This window comes from Oncorhynchus masou, chromosome 29 (genome assembly GCF_036934945.1).
Source record: "Oncorhynchus masou masou isolate Uvic2021 chromosome 29, UVic_Omas_1.1, whole genome shotgun sequence".
Lineage (NCBI taxonomy): Eukaryota > Metazoa > Chordata > Actinopteri > Salmoniformes > Salmonidae > Oncorhynchus > Oncorhynchus masou.
The window spans coordinates 84,568,261-84,586,028 of record NC_088240.1 but is presented as its reverse complement, the minus strand read 5'-3'; the positions used below and the strand labels follow the sequence as shown (position 1 = coordinate 84,586,028).

The 17,768-nt window shown below is 46.6% G+C and overlaps 1 protein-coding gene across 1 annotated transcript in view; it reads right to left on the bottom strand.

Annotated features, from left to right (window-relative positions):
• Position 1: 1 nt before the first annotated feature.
• The window catches only part of LOC135520845 (E3 ubiquitin-protein ligase TRIM71-like), a 21,877-nt gene continuing 4,110 nt past the window's right edge, over positions 2-17,768 (bottom strand). The window contains exons 2-4 of the mRNA XM_064946652.1: positions 11,423-11,590; positions 5,676-5,810; positions 2-5,524 (exon numbers count right to left, since the gene is read on the bottom strand). Coding sequence (XP_064802724.1) covers positions 4,073-5,524; positions 5,676-5,810; positions 11,423-11,590 — 1,755 coding nt within the window. The 3' untranslated portion in view covers positions 2-4,072. The remainder of the gene's footprint in view (positions 5,525-5,675; positions 5,811-11,422; positions 11,591-17,768) is intronic.

Genomic DNA, 17,768 nt, shown 5'->3' with positions numbered 1-17,768 from the left:
GCTTTGCCTGGTCACTGATCACCTCTTGGTATGTCCCTTCCCTGCTGCCAGACTGAGCCATGAGAATACTCCTCACCAATAAACACATGGCTTTGCCTGGTCACTGATCACCTCTTGGTATGTGGACACACAGTCTTCCTGTTATTCTGCCTGAATAACAGTGGACTCGAGACGAATCAGGAAATGGATGTTGGATACAAGAATCCCATTTTATTGATATTCCAAACTGCATAGGAAATGTTAAGTCCATATAGACGAGAAGCAGACGGCAGGTTAACAGCAGTCGCCTAACATCCTTCAGAATGCTTCTTGAGTCCCAAATGGCACCCTAGTTCCCTATATAATGCACAACATTTGATATAACTAGTCAAAGTAGTGCCCTCTATAGGGCAGGGGTGTCACTCATTCCATGGATGGCCTAGTTTAGTGTCTGCAGGTCTTTGTTTTTTCCTTTCAATTAAGACCTAGACAACCCAGGTTCCATGCGTCTAGTTGGTAGAGCATGGCACTAGCAACACCTGGGTTGTGGGATCGATTCCCGTGGGGGACCAGTACTGCAAGTGTCTCTGGATAAGAGCGTCTGCTAAAACATAAGACAACCAGGTGACCTAAATTCCTCAATCAAGTACAAGGAAGACGTGAAAACAAACAGCCCTCCGTGGAATGAGTTTAACACCTGTGCTCTAGGGAACAGGGTGGTATTTAGGGCTCATACCAACACTTCCAACCAGTCAATAGAGGGTATAGGGAAGGAGGGAGTATTGGAAGAACTATTTTAGAGTCCCCTAATCTCACTGCTTTCCCTTTCAAACACTTAGAAGTGGAATCCATATGGAGCAGCCTTCCATTTCACTTCAAATGAAACGGCACAATATTTAGGCTCGACTCCAGGTTACATAAACCCCACAAAAGGGTCAAACGACCTCAACGGTTTTCATACAGTTAATTTTTTTGGGTTGAACACAATTCCAGAGTAAATGCCCTAAAGTATCAAATGATTAATATAGCCCGTTCACCATGCACCATGCTCAAATGGCCTGACTGGGACCAAGGATCAGAGACATCTGACAGCATAATGTATATTTCACAACAGCATAGAATTGTCACAATACAGAATATTTCCTTGATTTCCTTGAGCCATTTTTCCCCATATACTATGAGAGACACCCCAACAAAAATTATACATTGGAAAAGTAAAACAAATCTGTTTGAGTAAGTATTTTTTTTTTCATCAGAATAGGTCAAAGCTGCTTATTGAGAGTTTTTCAAAACGTGGAACACCAGCATTATACCTACCGGAGTTTGACTTTAGTATGAACATGTAGTCATTTGTCTAAGACCATGTTCTAATGGACTGATAGGCTTCGGTTGTTTATCTCCATGAGAGGAAAGGTACTAATGCTGGAATCCTCCCATACTGCTCAACCAGATACCTTACTGTGGAGGATGGAACACAGAGCATTTCTAATAGTTTGGATAGACTGAGGCTCGATTTAATCTGCAACGAAAAAGTTCAGCGCTATAGCGCAATTAAAATGTAAAAAGGTCATATCTGATTTGAGTCGACATTGCATTCACGGTTAACGCTGCCAGTCTCCACGAAATAGTCAAAGGAAGCCATCCTCCTCAACCTAACATACTATAACTGTATATAACCCTAAAATAATTAAAAAGTCGTGACAAATCTTTTCCACAATTACTTTTTGAATCATGCATTAAAATGAAAATATACAAGTCTTGTCTTCTAAGTTTCAAGAACTTGAAGTCTTTTAAGAAACATTCACTGCAAACTTCAGTTCAAACTATAGGAACAATATAAGAACCAACAATGTACTGAAAATACATCATAAAGCTCTGGTCAAAAGTAGTGCACTATATAGGGATTAGTGTGCCATTTGGAAAAGAACCGAGCTCTCCTCGTAAACCAGCACTTGTGGCAATGTGGCTCAACAGACAGGAAATACTGGCCCATTAGACACAGTCAGAGACACAGGGAGGAGAGTGGGACTTGGCTTTAACAGTTCAAGCTATAAGCACAATATTAATAGCTATGAACAGCTAGTTTATAACACAGGGCAGGCTACAGCTGGTGAAGAAAAAATTGAATTAATTTAACATTTGCATTTTTACTGGTTCTTGATGTTCTGTAGTTAATAGCCACTGTGGAACCATGAATGACCTGGTTTGGTAATGTTCTCTCAGACAGAGGAACTGCTGTGCTGACTGATATTACAACGGCTAATGTGACCAACAGACTCACTGCCATCATCACAGTTCAGAGCAGGGTGAATGTGGGTGTGGGAGCAGCAGCTGATGGAATTCTATTTATGTGGAGCCTTTTGCTTTGGTTACTCAGCCATCTGTAGGCTACATGAGTGGGTCATCAGGCAACTGACAAGCAGCTAGGGGTTACTACGGAGAATATCTATTGAAAATACTATGGAGACAATGGAGATCAACATCAATGCTGTCACTTTTAATATTTACTGGTCAGTTTTACTTTTAAAAATGATTTTATTTGCCACCAGGATAAAACAAAAATTCTCGCGGTTTCCCATGATTGACGCATTGACGCATTGAAGGAAAAAAAGCTAAACGGATGACTTTCTTTGACGGGAACATAGTCGAGGCACAGAGGCAACGATAGACTTTTCAAACAACGATCACAAAGAAAGGAACATGGTAGCGTCATTAGGGTGCCAATCTAAACCACCAACCATGTGCAGAAAGGTTGTTCTTCAAAGAATATCAGAATGAAACTTCACTACTCTTAGACCCCTCTACTCTTAGGAAAGTTAGTCTACACAGATCTCAATGATTTCTAAATGGATATCAGTAAATAGATTTAGACTCAGGTTCAGACACGGTTGAGATTAAATCCAAGTTAACCCACACCAATGTGTTACTGTCTAATCTTCACTATGCTGTGGCTGAATACACTAGTTGCCTTAGATGAATGAATACATGTCAGGATTAATATATCATAACAACAATGATGATTTCCAGTAGTTTCAAGTCACAATTCTTCATAGATGCCCAGAAAATAACAATTCTGATGATTCACCCAATTCAAGATGGTCAATTCCTTGTTAAATGTTTTTTCCCTTAAAACTGAAATCACACAACTGACTGAACTGACAATGGTCACTGATATCAAATATTCCACCTGCCTATAGCAAACTGGCAGCAGCCATTTTGTGGAGAGAATCCATTTTACAGGACGAGTCTCAGATTACAATCTATTCGCTATTTAGTGCACCAGTGCCCTATGGGCCCTGGTCAAAAGTAGTGCACTATTTAGGGAATAGGGTGCCATTTGGAACTCAGCATACTATTGACCTGAGGACACTGGAGTTCTGAGGTACTGTGTGGTTGTGACATGAGGTTAAAAAGGTTTTACAGAGGTATGGAGGCATATTTAAAAACAAAATGGAAAAATAACAGTTGCTGAGTTTATAAAAAAATGTCTGACTCCACGTTTCCACATGTATGTAACACAGGAAATACATTGTTCTCAGCAACATTCTGGGATTTCACTCGCTTTATGTCAACAGTAACAATTAGAGAAAATGTGTGAGCGCTTTCTGTGCAAATATCAACCAAATGTTGTTTCATGTTAACTATACTTTTCTCTTGCATTGAGGTAGTTACTTTATCAAAACTCCACTAGCAAAATCTCTGCATCAAATAATAAAGGAGTACATTCATACACAGATACATGAGGTAGGTATGATGCAGTGGAAATATTTCAAGAATGCAAGAAATTCCCTGAGAAAATCAGAGATTTTGACGCACACATCAGGAGCAAAGACAACTATCGAGCCAGATACTGTCACAGAAGGCCTTCTATAGGGTTCAAAATGTCAGCTTATGACAATAACCCCTAGTTGGCGTTGGTTCATGTACTGCATTGATTTGCTCTTTCAAAATAGAGGTAAAGCTGAGAGAAAAGGTAAAGTTTCAATATTACCGTCTCCATTTGCTCACAAAGACATTTGCATCTGATGGGTGTGTTTCAAAATCTCCTCTTCAATGTTTCTTTCTTTGCAAACCAGCAGACAAACTGCCTCGCCTAGAACATAATGATTCGGTTGTTTCCAAAGTCCACGGCAACAATCCTTCCTTCAGGAGTAACAGCTATACCCGATGGGCGATCCATCTGTCCGAAGCTGCTACCCTGAGTCCCCAACTTGCATAAGAAATTACCATTGGTTTGAAACACCTGGATCCGGTGGTTCCGGGAGTCAGCCACCACGATGCGGTCCTCCTGGTCCACTGCTACGCCCTGCGGCCGCAGGAACTGACCGTTACCGGTTCCCTCTGATCCCAGGAAGCGGGCTGACTGGCAGTCAGACCGGATGATCAGCAGACGGTGGTTGTTGAAGTCTGTCACCACCAGGTGGTCCTCCTGAGTGAAGGCCACGCCTCTGGGGGAGTCCAAGTGTTTCCATAGAGCCCCCTCAAAGCCGTACTTGTTGAGGAAGGTGCCGTCCTGCCTGAAGAGCTGGATGCGGTGGTTCCGGGTGTCTGAGACGAGGATCTTTCCCTCCGAGCTGACCGCCACGTCCCAGGGGTAGCTGAACTGACCGGTCTTGGTTCCCTTCTCCCCGAACTTGAAGAGGAACCGGCCTTCAAAGGTGAAGATCTGGATGCGATGATTATCCTTGTCTGCAACGATGATTCTCCTCTGGCTGTCGCAGGCCACCCCAGCTGGTCGGTCCAACTGGCCTGGTCTGGAGCCCAGCGTACCAAACTTGTGGTGGAAGGAACCGCACGGTTTGAAGATCTGCACCCGGTTGTTGCTTCGGTCAGCTACGATTATGTAGCCCTCTTTGTCCACACACACCCCCCAGGGGCGACACAGCTGCCCATCTCCGTCCCCCTCCCTGCCGAACGAGGCCACCGGCAAGGGGATACCTCCATAGCTACGGCCAGACTTGACCAGCACTTTAAAGGGGCTGCCTTCGATGTGCTGGTTGCAGATAAGGACTGACACCAGATGTTCTCCTTCTACCTTGGGCAGGTAGCTGACCGTGTACAACCCGTTCTGATGGTCGGTCACCTCAGCGTTTAGCAGGTTACCATCGGACGCCACCACCACAGCTGACACACCGTCCCCACCAGACAGCCTGAGCTCTCCATCATGATCATACCCCACCACAGTGAAGGAAGCCTGCTTACCCTGCAAGCCCCGACAAAGCCCCTCTCCCTGGGCCTTGGTGAGGGGGGCGAAGGCCCCGGAGCTGACCAGACCTAGGGACTGGATGGCGAGGAGCAAGGTCTGGTCGGGGGTGGTGAACAGGATGCGATCATCATCCTGCGGCAGTAACAGCTCCCTGAGGGCCTGAAGCTCTGACATCTGGAGGAGCATGCTCTCTCTGGCCAGCAGCAGATCCAGACTACTGCCCTTCTCTAGGACCTGGGTTACTGTAGAGATGGTGCTGTCCAGCTTGGTCAGGTTCTGGTGCAGCTTCTCTAACTGGAGATAGAGGGACTTGGCTTTCACCTGACGGATATTCTCAACCTTTAGAGAGGGCAAAAGGAGGGAGAGGGGAAAGGGACAGAAGGGAGAAAGAAAAGATACTTACACCGGTCAGGTTTTGTAATATTGCTGGAATGTGTAAATGTACTGTAGGTCCTACAGTATGATACTACTTAGCAGAAAACCAACTTACTTTCCACAGCAGTTCACACTCTCGTTCCTCCAGGGCCTTCTTATGACGCTGTGTGATGGCTTTGACCTCTGTCTGGACCACCATGGCCTTCAGTTCCACCTGCTCAGCAACGGCCTGTGCTTTCTCAATGCTCAACTGCAGGTAAATCATTAAGAAACTGCTTTAGTGGGGACAAAATGTAGCATGACCTTTGAATGGTGCATTGACACATTATTCACAGGCTAAGTCCTGACAGGTTAAAACTTCTTTAGGCTAGGGGGCAGTATTTTGATGTTTAGATGAAAAACGTGCCCAAAGTAAACTGCTAGAATATGCATATAATTGCCAGATTAGGTTAGAAAACACTCTAAATTTTCCAAAACTGTCAAAATATTGTCAGTGAGTATAACAGAACTGGTATAGCAGGCAAAAGTCTTGAGGAAAATCCATCCAGGAAGTGCTGTTTTTCTGAAACTACTCTTTTCCATTGCAAGCCTATCCTCCATTTAAAGGGATATCAACCAGATTCTTTCCCTATGACTTCCACAAGGTGTGAACAGTCTGTAGACATAGTTTCAGGCTTTTATTCTGAAAAATGAGAGAGAATGATCACATTGTGTCAGTGGATAGCCAGATGTCCTCAGATTTGTGCATGCGCGCCCGGGAGCGGGACCTTTTCTTTCTCTCTTCTATTGAAAAGGCTACCGTCTGGTTGAAATATTAGCTATTAGTTATTGTAAAAACAACCTGAGGATTGATTATAACATTTGACATGTTTCTATGAACTTTACGGATATTGTTTGGAATTTTCGTCTGCCCATCGTGACGAGCCTGTGGACTACTGAACAAAACGTACCAATCAAATGGAGGTTTTTGGATATAAAGAGAATCTTTATCAAACAAAACAAACATTTATTGTTTAACTGGGAGTCTCGTGAGTGCAAACATACAAAGATCAAAGGTAAGTGATTAATTTTATTGCTTTTCTGACTTTCGTGACCAATCTACTTTGCTGCTAGCTGTTTGTAATGTTTTGTCTGCTGAGAGCTGTCCTCACGTAATTGCATGGTTTGCTTTCACCGTAAAGCATTTTTGAAATCTGACACGCCAGCTGGATTAACAAGTTAAGCTATGTTTTGGTGTATTGCACTTGTGATTTCATGAAAATGAAATATTTTTTGTAATTTAATTTGAATTTGGCGCTCTGCAATTCACCGGATGTAAACGAAAATGATCCCTCTAAAGGGACCGGAGCGGCAAGAAGTTAAGACCTTTAAATAGTGAAACATTGTTCCTTATCAGATGCAGTAGGTCAGTGTTTCTCAACCTTTTTGCACCAGGGACCAGCAAGCTACTGGTTATCATGAGACTATGGTGTAAATGGCTCTCCTCTCCTCCCCTCCATATCAGTGGATGAATTGATGAGTGACTCCAGTCTTTTCAGTATGAGGCGAGCTGGATAAGTGAATTAAATACCTCAGACTGGCTCCAGTACCACTGCTGGAGAGAGGCTGTTGACCCCAGGTCAACACAGCAGCTGTTTTCCAGACAGTAGTTGGTCCTCATCATGAAGTCACCCTATAAAGGCACCTCTGGTGGATATAGGGGTCGGAACTAAAGTTCAGAGCGTTAAGTTAAGACTGTGTTAAGATCTGCTACCAAAATGCTTAATCGGCAGACAGGCCTTTAACTGTAGGGAGAGTGAACGCAAGCATGACTAAGTCTCTTGGGATAAAAGTGTCTGCTAAATGGCCTTGATATAAAGTGTGACTGACTAGGACAAAAAGGTTAAATTAACTTCTCACTAGGTGGAAGCTGACAACCGTCCATAACCTGATCCGTCCCGGCAGGATTGAGCTCAACCAATGGAATGAGGGGTACTACCAGGGTGGTGGTGTCAATCAGAGAGAAAGCACCAATGACGTCATCTATAGGGGTAACAAATCCTGGTTCAGAGGTTAAGGGGGTGGCAGAACGGGCAGAAAAAGGCGGCAAATGAGATGATGGTGTTTTAATGTAACCCTTTAGGCCAAAGGTCTTCTACCTTTCAGGACAGAGTTCTACAGCTCAGGCTTTGTGCCATTCAAGCCCATGAACATTATGTGTGTCCCAAATTGGACCCATTGTCTATGTAGTGCACTATTTTTGACCAGGGCCCATAGTGAACAGGGTGCCATTTGGGACACAGTCCATGAGATCTCTTCATAGGAAATAATGGATTATGAGGCTGGTCCTTGTCATAGTACAGCCTCTTCACAGGAGCTAAAAACACTCAACCTAGATTGAGTTAGCAGCATTTGGTGAATTAGGTCTTCAAGTTAAGTGAGCCTCAAAACAACTGAGCGTCACAGAACTGAAGGGGGTAGGGGGAGGTGTGTTTTTCTATTGTGTTTTGAGAAAGGGGAGGGGCAAACATATTTCATTGGCATGTGAGTGAGTTGGTTTGGTGGATATGGGAGAAGGAGGGGGTGTATGGGGACAGGGTGGGGGAAGGAAGGGTCTTCCTAGAATTCCTCTCCATTGTGTCCGTCCTCCCAAAGCCATCCCGTTCCCAACACCCTTCACTCTCTATTCACAGCTGGAGGACAACCCACCTCCCAGCCAGCCAACTAAGAAGGAGTGGCCTAATGTTCTGAGTGGTTGTCTGCATCCCAGCTGACACCCTATTCCCTTCGTGGGGCTGACACCCTATTCCCTACGTGGGGCTGACACCCTATTCCCTTCGTGGGGCTGACACCCTATTCCCTTCGTGGGGCTGACACCCTATTCCCTTCGTGGGGCTGACACCCTATTCCCTTCGTGGGGCTGACACCCTATTCCCTTCGTGGGGCTGACACCCTATTCCCTTCGTGGGGCTGACACCCTATTCCCTTCGTGGGGCTGACACCCTATTCCCTTCGTGGGGCTGACACCCTATTCCCTTCGTGGGGCTGACACCCTATTCCCTTCGTGGGGCTGACACCCTATTCCCTTCGTGGGGCTGACACCCTATTCCCTTCGTGGGGCTGACACCCTATTCCCTTCGTGGGGCTGACACCCTATTCCCTACGTGGGGCTGACACCCTATTCCCTTCGTGGGGCTGACACCCTATTCCCTACAAGGGGCTGACACCCTATTCCCTTCGTGGGGCTGACACCCTATTCCCTTCGTGGGGCTGACACCCTATTCCCTACGTGGGGCTGACACCCTATTCCCTTCGTGGGGCTGACACCCTATTCCCTTCGTGGGGCTGACACCCTATTCCCTTCGTGGGGCTGACACCCTATTCCCTTCGTGGGGCTGACACCCTATTCCCTTCGTGGGGCTGACACCCTATTCCTTCGTGGGGCTGACACCCTATTCCTTCGTGGGGCTGACACCCTATTCCCTTCGTGGGGCTGACACCCTATTCCCTTCGTGGGGCTGACACCCTATTCCCTTCGTGGGGCTGACACCCTATTCCCTTCGTGGGGCTGACACCCTATTCCCTTCGTGGGGCTGACACCCTATTCCCTTCGTGGGGCTGACACCCTATTCCCTACGAGGGGCTGACACCCTATTCCCTTCGTGGGGCTGACACCCTATTCCCTTCGTGGGGCTGACACCCTATTCCCTTCGTGGGGCTGACACCCTATTCCCTTCGTGGGGCTGACACCCTATTCCCTACGTGGGGCTGACACCCTATTCCCTTCGTGGGGCTGACACCCTATTCCCTACGTGGGGCTGACACCCTATTCCCTACGTGGGGCTGACACCCTATTCCCTTCGTGGGGCTGACACCCTATTCCCTTCGTGGGGCTGACACCCTATTCCCTTCGTGGGGCTGACACCCTATTCTGAATACTAACGTGGGGCTGACACCCTATTCCCTTCGTGGGGCTGACACCCTATTCCCTACGTGGGGCTGACACCCTATTCCCTACGTGGGGCTGACACCCTATTCCCCCTATAGTGGGGCTGACACCCTATTCCCTTCGTGGGGCTGACACCCTATTCCCTTCGTGGGGCTGACACCCTATTCCCTTCGTGGGGCTGACACCCTATTCCCTTCGTGGGGCTGACACCCTATTCCCTTCGTGGGGCTGACACCCTATTCCCTTCGTGGGGCTGACACCCTATTCCCTTCGTGGGGCTGACACCCTATTCCCTTCGTGGGGCTGACACCCTATTCCCTTCGTGGGGCTGACACCCTATTCCCTTCGTGGGGCTGACACCCTATTCCCTTCGTGGGGCTGACACCCTATTCCCTTCGTGGGGCTGACACCCTATTCCCTTCGTGGGGCTGAAACCCTATTCCCTTCGTGGGGCTGACATCCTATTCCCTTAATGGGGCTGACACCCTATTCCCTTCATAGGGCTCTGGTCAAAAGTAGAACGCTATGTAGGGAACATGGTGCCATTTGGGACGCAACCATAGTATTAGAGGGGCTATAAATGGGCACTATGGCCTCTCTCCTCCCGCCCTCTCTCTCTCTCTCGCCCTCTCTCCCTCCCTCCCACTCCCATTCTCCGGGCCATGTGAGGCTGGAGTGATAGAGGACACTAATGATCCATTCTGCTCCTGATGCCGTCAAGTCTCTGAATACAAACTGTCAGAGCTGACTAGTGGTCGTCACACACACACCAACGTAGAGTCCCCTCTGTATATCCCCCTATAGATCTACGTAGAGTCCCCTCTGTATATCCCCCTATAGATCTACGTAGAGTCCCCTGTATATTCCCCTATAGATCTACGTAGAGTCCCCTCTGTATATCCCCCTATAGATCTACGTAGAGTCCCCTCTGTATATCCCCCTATAGATCTACGTAGAGTCCCCTCTGTATATCCCCCTATAGATCTACGTAGAGCCCCCTCTGTATATCCCCCTATAGATCTACGTAGAGTCCCCGCTGTATATCCCCCTATAGATCTACGTAGAGTCCCCTCTGTATATCCCCCTATAGATCTACGTAGAGCCCCCTCTGTATATCCCCCTATAGATCTACGTAGAGCCCCCTCTGTATATCCCCCTATAGATCTACGTAGAGCCCCCTCTGTATATCCCCCTATAGATCTACGTAGAGCCCCCTCTGTATATCCCCCTATAGATCTACGTAGAGCCCCCTCTGTATATCCCCCTATAGATCTACGTAGAGCCCCCTCTGTATATCCCCCTATAGATCTACGTAGAGCCCCCTCTGTATATCCCCCTATAGATCTACGTAGAGCCCCCTCTGTATATCCCCCTATAGATCTACGTAGAGCCCCCTCTGTATATCCCCCTATAGATATACGTAGAGCCCCCTCTGTATATCCCCCTATAGATCTACGTAGAGTCCCCTCTGTATATCCCCCTATAGATCTACGTAGAGCCCCCTCTGTATATCCCCCTATAGATCTACGTAGAGCCCCCGCTGTATATCCCCCTATAGATCTACATAGAGCCCCCTCTGTATATCCCCCTATAGATCTACGTAGAGTCCCCGCTGTATATCCCCCTATAGATCTACGTAGAGCCCCCTCTGTATATCCCCCTATAGATCTACGTAGAGCCCCTCTGTATATCCCCCTATAGATCTACGTAGAGTCCCCTCTGTATATCCCCCTATAGATCAGAACCTGCAGAGTCCCCTCTGTATATCCCCCTATAGATCTACGTAGAGTCCCCGCTGTATATCCCCCTATAGATCTACGTAGAGCCCCCGCTGTATATCCCCCTATAGATCTACGTAGAGCCCCCACGACCTACAGCATGCCTGCATCACATTACCCACCTAAAGCATGCCTGCCCTGCATCCCAGTACCCACCTGTACAGCGTGCCTGCCCCGCTGGGCGTCTGCCAGCAGCTGGATGGTGAGGGTCCTGGAGTCCTGCAGGGAATCCTGGAGGTAGAGGAGGCTGTGGCCCGAGTGACAACCCACACTGGCCTCCCTACAGACAGGCACGGAGCACGTATCACAGAAGAAATGCAGAACCTGCAGAGGGACAGGCACAGAAGCAGACAGTCAGCAACAGAACCTGCAGAGGGACAGGCACAGAAGCAGACAGTCAGCAACAGAACCTGCAGAGGGACAGGCACAGAAGCAGACAGTCAGCAACAGAACCTGCAGAGGGACAGGCACAGAAGCAAACAGTCAGCAACAGAACCCGCAGAGGGACAGGCACAGAAGCAGACAGTCAGCAACAGAACCTGCAGAGGGACAGGCATAGAAGCAGACAGTCAGCAACAGAACCCGCAAAGGGACAGGCATAGAAGCAGACAGTCAGCAACAGAACCTGCAGAGGGACAGAATGAAGAATGAAAGAGAGGAAGCAGGAGTGCAGTGGTGTTAAGTACTTCAGTAAAAATACTTTAAAATACTACATCTATACTTTATTTTTGACAACTTTTTCTTCACTACATTCCTAAAGAAAATAATGTACACTTTACTCTATTCAGTTTCCCTGACATCCAAAAGTACTCATTACATTTAGAATTGCTTAGCAGGAAAGGGAAATGGTCCAATTCACGCACTTATCAAGAGAACATCCCTGGTCATCCCTACTGCCTGATCTCGTGGATCTGGTGGATTCACTAAACACAAATGCTTTGTTTGTAAATTATGTCTGAGTATTGGAGTGTGCCCCTGGCTATCCGTAAATACATTTAAACACGAAAATCATGCCGTCTGGTTTTCTTAATATAAGGAATTTGAAATTATTTACACTTTTACTTTTGATACTTAAGTATATTGAAACAAAATACTTTGGCTCTCTCACATAGTATTTTACTGGGTGACTTTCACCGGAGTCATTTTCTATTAAGATACTTGTGTAAAGGTATGACGATTGGCTACTTTTCCCATCACTGCAGGAGTGAAAGGGCAGAGCGTACAGGATAGGATGGAGAAAGCAGGGTGAGTGATGCAGGCCAATCACTACATTGTATAGAGAAAGGAGGCCAATAAACAATTACATTGGTCTGTTGCCAAGAACATCAATATTTACAATACAGAGCCCCTAAAGATGTTTATCTTAGATGTGTTCCTATGTATTACCACTAAAATGTATGTATGTATGTGTGTGGCACGTATCCAGAAATCCATTCAAGCACTGTATAGTACATGTCTCTATAGCATCAGTCATAATATAATTTGGTGCTGTGTGGGGACATACTCTGACGATATTAAGGTTTAATGCAGAGGTGAAGTTGTCAGAGAGTTTTCACAATGAGAGTTCATTTAGACTGGATGCTCTAGAGTTAGTTCTGGAGATTCAGTTTGAGAGTGTGTGTGTTTAGTCCACTCAGCACCACAAAGCCCTCAAATTAAATGATGGATCACTCAGCATGGGTCGGGGTACATAGCTCACCCATTGGCCCCTTCCCTCTTCCCAGTGAGCCATTTGAAAATGTCAACGGATTCGGAGGTGCTTTCTGCTCCCCACAACAAAGGCCAACCCTCAGCGCTGACTAACACCTATAACACAGCCACACAACACCACGTTTAGGACTTTGGTAAGGGCTTTTTTTCAGCTGTTTGGCCACACATTTTTTCATGCTGCAGCAAACATAAAAATGTCTAAATGAATGACGGGTATCTTGGGTTATCTTCAATTAATTGGGACTATTTTGATGAAGTTTATACTGGCTACGGGGTCTCAAATCAACAAAATGGTAATATTGATGCTTTTCTCACGTTTTTCGGTGACCGCAGTCATTTGGCTGGCCAATTACAGTCATCCAAAATTCCATGACCGTTACAGTCCTAGTGTTGTGTTATCGTACCAGAGGTTGTGATCCTGTATCTATCAGCATCACAGAGGAAGGGGGAGGAATGGAGGGGCCTTTAAACACCAAACTACCAACAGAAGTGGCCAAAGACAACCCAAAGCTGGGGTAAAAAGGAACCAAAGTCAGGATGCACTTGGACTTCTGTGGAACAGGACAGAGCTGTTACCACGTCCATGTTACGGTATTTCATGTGTCTGAAGTGAAAAAAGGGGACAGTGGAACCATTCCCTGGGATTGTGGACTTCATAACACATCCAAATCAGATCTGGAATTATGATTCATCAGAATCTCAGACAGTAAATTCAACGAAGTTGTTGCTTCCTCGCTAGCCTATAGATCTACTGGAAATGTAATGAGGGACAGAATAATGCAACGTCCCAGAATTCCCACACAGGGGTGATGTAAAACACACACGGAGCATGGAGCATGCAGATCAACACAACCCGAGGGTGCCCTGTCCGTGCTAATCCGGTTTCCCAGAAGTCACACGCGCACAGCGCTACACACACAGCCAGGCTGAAAACAGTGTACAAGACCACCATATCAAGACAAATAGGGTGACAATATCAGCTGAGAGAGAGAGAGAGAGAGCACCATGACTGAGTGCGTACCGCTCTGTCCAGCAGTGCACAATCACACTGCCCTAACCCATCTGGACAAGAGGTATACCCATTTAAGGATAATGTTCAATGACTACAGCTCAGTATTTAACACCATAGTACCCTCCAAACTCGTCATTAAGCTCAAGACCTTGGGTTTGGACCCCGCCCTGTGCAACTGGGTCCTGGACTTCCTGATGGGCCGCCCCCAGGTGGTGAGGGTAGGTAACAACATCTCCACCCCGCTGATCCTCAACACTGTGGCACCACAAGGGTGCGTTCTCAGCCCTCTCCTGTCCTCCCTGTTCACCCATGACTGTGTGGCCATGCACACCTCCAACTCAATCATCAAGTTTGCAGGCGACACTACAGTGGTAGGCTTGATTACCAACAACGACAAGACGGGCTACAGGGAGGAGGTGAGGGCCCTCGGAGTGTAGTGTCAGGAAAATAACCTCACACTCAATGTCAACAAAACAAAGGAGATGACTGTGGACTTCAGGAAACAGCAGAGGGGAGCAGCCCCCTATCGACGGGACAGTAGTGGAGAAGGTGGTAAGTTAAGTTCCTCGGTGTACACATCACAGACAAACTAAAATGGTCCACCCATACAGACAGCGTGGTGAAGAAGGCGCAGCAGCGCCTCTTCAACCTCAGGAGGCTGAATAAATTCAGCTCGTCACCAAAAACTCAAACTTTTACCATCCTGTCGGGCTGTATCACTGCCTGGTACGTCAACTGCTCCGCCCACAGCCGTAAGTCTCTCGAAAGGGTAGAGAGGTCTGCACAACGTATCACTGAGGGCAACCTACCTGCCCTCCAGGACACCTACACCACCCGATGTCACAGGAAGGCCATAAAGATCATCAAGGACAACAACCACCCGAGCCACTGCCTGTTCACCCCGCTACCATCCAGAAGGCGAGGTCAGTACAGGTGCATCAAAGCAGGGACCGAGAGAATGAAAAACAGCTTCTATCTCAAGGCCATCAGACTGTTAAACAGCAACCACTAACATTGAGTGGCTGCTGCCAACATACTGACTCAACTCCAGCCACTTTAATAATGCCACTTTAAATAATGTTTACATACCCTACATTACTCAACTCATATGTATATACTGTACTCTATATCATCTACTGCATCTTGCCTATGCCATTCGGCCATCGCTCATCCATATATTTTTATGTACATATTCTTACTCATTCCTTTACACTTGTGTGTGTATAAGGTAGTTGTGAAATTGTTAGATATTACTGCATAGTCGGAACTAGAAGCACAAGCATTTCGTTACACTCGCAATAACATCTGCTGACCATGTGCATGTGACCAATAAAACTGGATTTGATTTGTTTGTTGGTTTGGGTGTTCTTCCAGTAACATGCAGGACTTGATCTCTATGGCTCAGCCTCTACAATAGAACACTACAAGCAATACACCAAGTTGTTCTGTGTGTAGATGACCTCCAGTTCTGATACACTAGGGTTGCTAAATTCCTTTAACTTTACCGAAACTCACAGGTTTTTCTACATTCCTGTTTGGAGCGTTCCTAGATTCCCTGCTTATTCCCTCCCGATTCCAGTGATCTTCCAACCAGGATTTCTGGAAAAGTTTTTGGGGAAGTTCCCAGAATTTCAGAACCCTAATAAAAAACTGTGCCTCCTCATGGACTGACCATGAGCCAGAACACATGAGACGTTTCGGAGCCCCTCGCTGTCTAGGAATAGGGCTTCCATCCCATCCCAGAGAAAGAGCTGCTTTGATGCCATATGCCAGACATTTCTTGTATATACAATTATGAAAGCGCTTCCATGTGAGCTGTGCGTGTGGGGGGGGACTACCCTACAGTCTCCACACTTACACACACCCATATGAGCCCCCTGGTTAATGTTAGAGTGAAGGAACTACGCAACTAAAGGGAAGTGGCATGGACACCTCTCTTTGACAAGCTCCAGCTCTACACTGATCGATGTGTCCAACACTTCCACACAGCTGTGACTGTGTTGTACACCCATTCTGTTTCCAACAATGGTGATATTCCATCTGTACTAAAAATCTACACTCAGCAGAAGAAGAAATGTGACCCACACTGAGTGAATCACCCTTCTACTTCCCACTGTTCATCAGAAACACAATCTGCAGACCGTTCCAGCTGCTTTCTTTATGTCCCTGGACTGACTGCTCCATCTGTCTTCTTCATACAACAGCATTAAATGTTCAGACATATGTTCCACTGACTCGCCAGCCGTGCTGCCTGCTTTATGGCAACACAGAGTCTACGTTCCAAATGGCACCCTATTTCCGTCACAGTGCACTACTTTACCTTAGGGGGCAGGTCAAAAGTAGTGCACTATCTAGGGCATAGGGTGCCATTTGGGACGTATAAACAGGGTTATTTTGGCTAGACATGGTTTTGATATTCCCAATGAGAAGTCTGGGCCCCATCGTTAATGCAATGTCTGCTGATGTCTGCCGCCTTGTAGGACCAGCAGGGAGACCAAACGTCCACTCTGTCAAGTTAAAACTATTTTCAAAGTCTCTTCAACACAGAGATTTATAGTCACGGGGAGAAAATATGTACAATTCCTTTCATTAAAAGACCTGTGTCCTGCCAATGCAATGGTTGTGCATAATGTGTAGCCTACAGTAGAACTTTAACGTGTATTAAAGGTTTGGTCGAGAACTAATCAATATGGACAACATCTGCAATGTTCATCCACCTTCAGAACCAGCTGAACTAGCAGGAATAGAGCTACAACAGTTGTCCAGTTCTTCTGTCTGGCTTCTAATTGTGTTACATAAGAGGTCTATTAGTAATACTGCCAGTCAGGCCTCCCTCCTCAGTCCTAATGAAGACCGTTCCACATTCCTGATGAAGGTCTGGTCCCACCATAGGAGGAGAGGAACCCCTCTCTCTCTGGTTCGGTCCTAAGCTGGGCCGGGGATAAACTGGGGCTGGGCCAGGGCAGTTTTAAGTTTGTTCCCCTAGCTGCCAGATTCAATATCAAAGCACCGGGAGGGGCTCCTCTCTCACATGAAATGGCTTAAAACTGAAAAAGAGAGGCACAGGGAGGAAGAGGAAGAAGAACTGAAACAGAATAATAAAATAGTGACTGAGGTTGGTTCACAGAGGAGATCTCCAGCTAGACAGAATTACAAACCAGACAAGATTCCTCACAAGTTCACTGCACTTGTAGGAGCGATGGTAGCCAATCACAGGCGGCAGCTGGCACCTTAATTGGGGAGGACAGGCTCATAGTAATGGCTAGAAAGGAATACATGGAATGGTATAAAACACATCAGACCCATGGTTACTTTGTGTTCGACACTCTTCCATTCTAGCCATTATTATGAGCCGTTCTCCCCTCAGCAGCCCCCTGTGTAGTCAATGCCCCCCCCCAGTTAACTGTCTAATGTACTGTGGAATCATTGACTGAATGTTCATAGCTGTCAATAATGGCAACAGTGGCTTTTATTTCAGTGACTGAGACAATATCTGAAAACACATTAACCGAGCCTGTAGCAGTGTCTCATCAGATGAGAGTTACAGACAGAGACTAAACTGGTTAGTGACAGGCTGGGAGTGTCATCACGCAAAAGGCTTCTCTTCTAACCTCTTATTGTCCTGTTGATTAGAGGATGAGTTAGATGCATTCCTCTAAAATGTCATTAAGCTGCACAGCAAACTAGGTTGGCTATCCAAATGACTCAAGGCCTAAACATACCAGCAACTTTCAAATGTCCTCATTATAGAATAATCAAGTCTTCCTATCCTAATGTAAT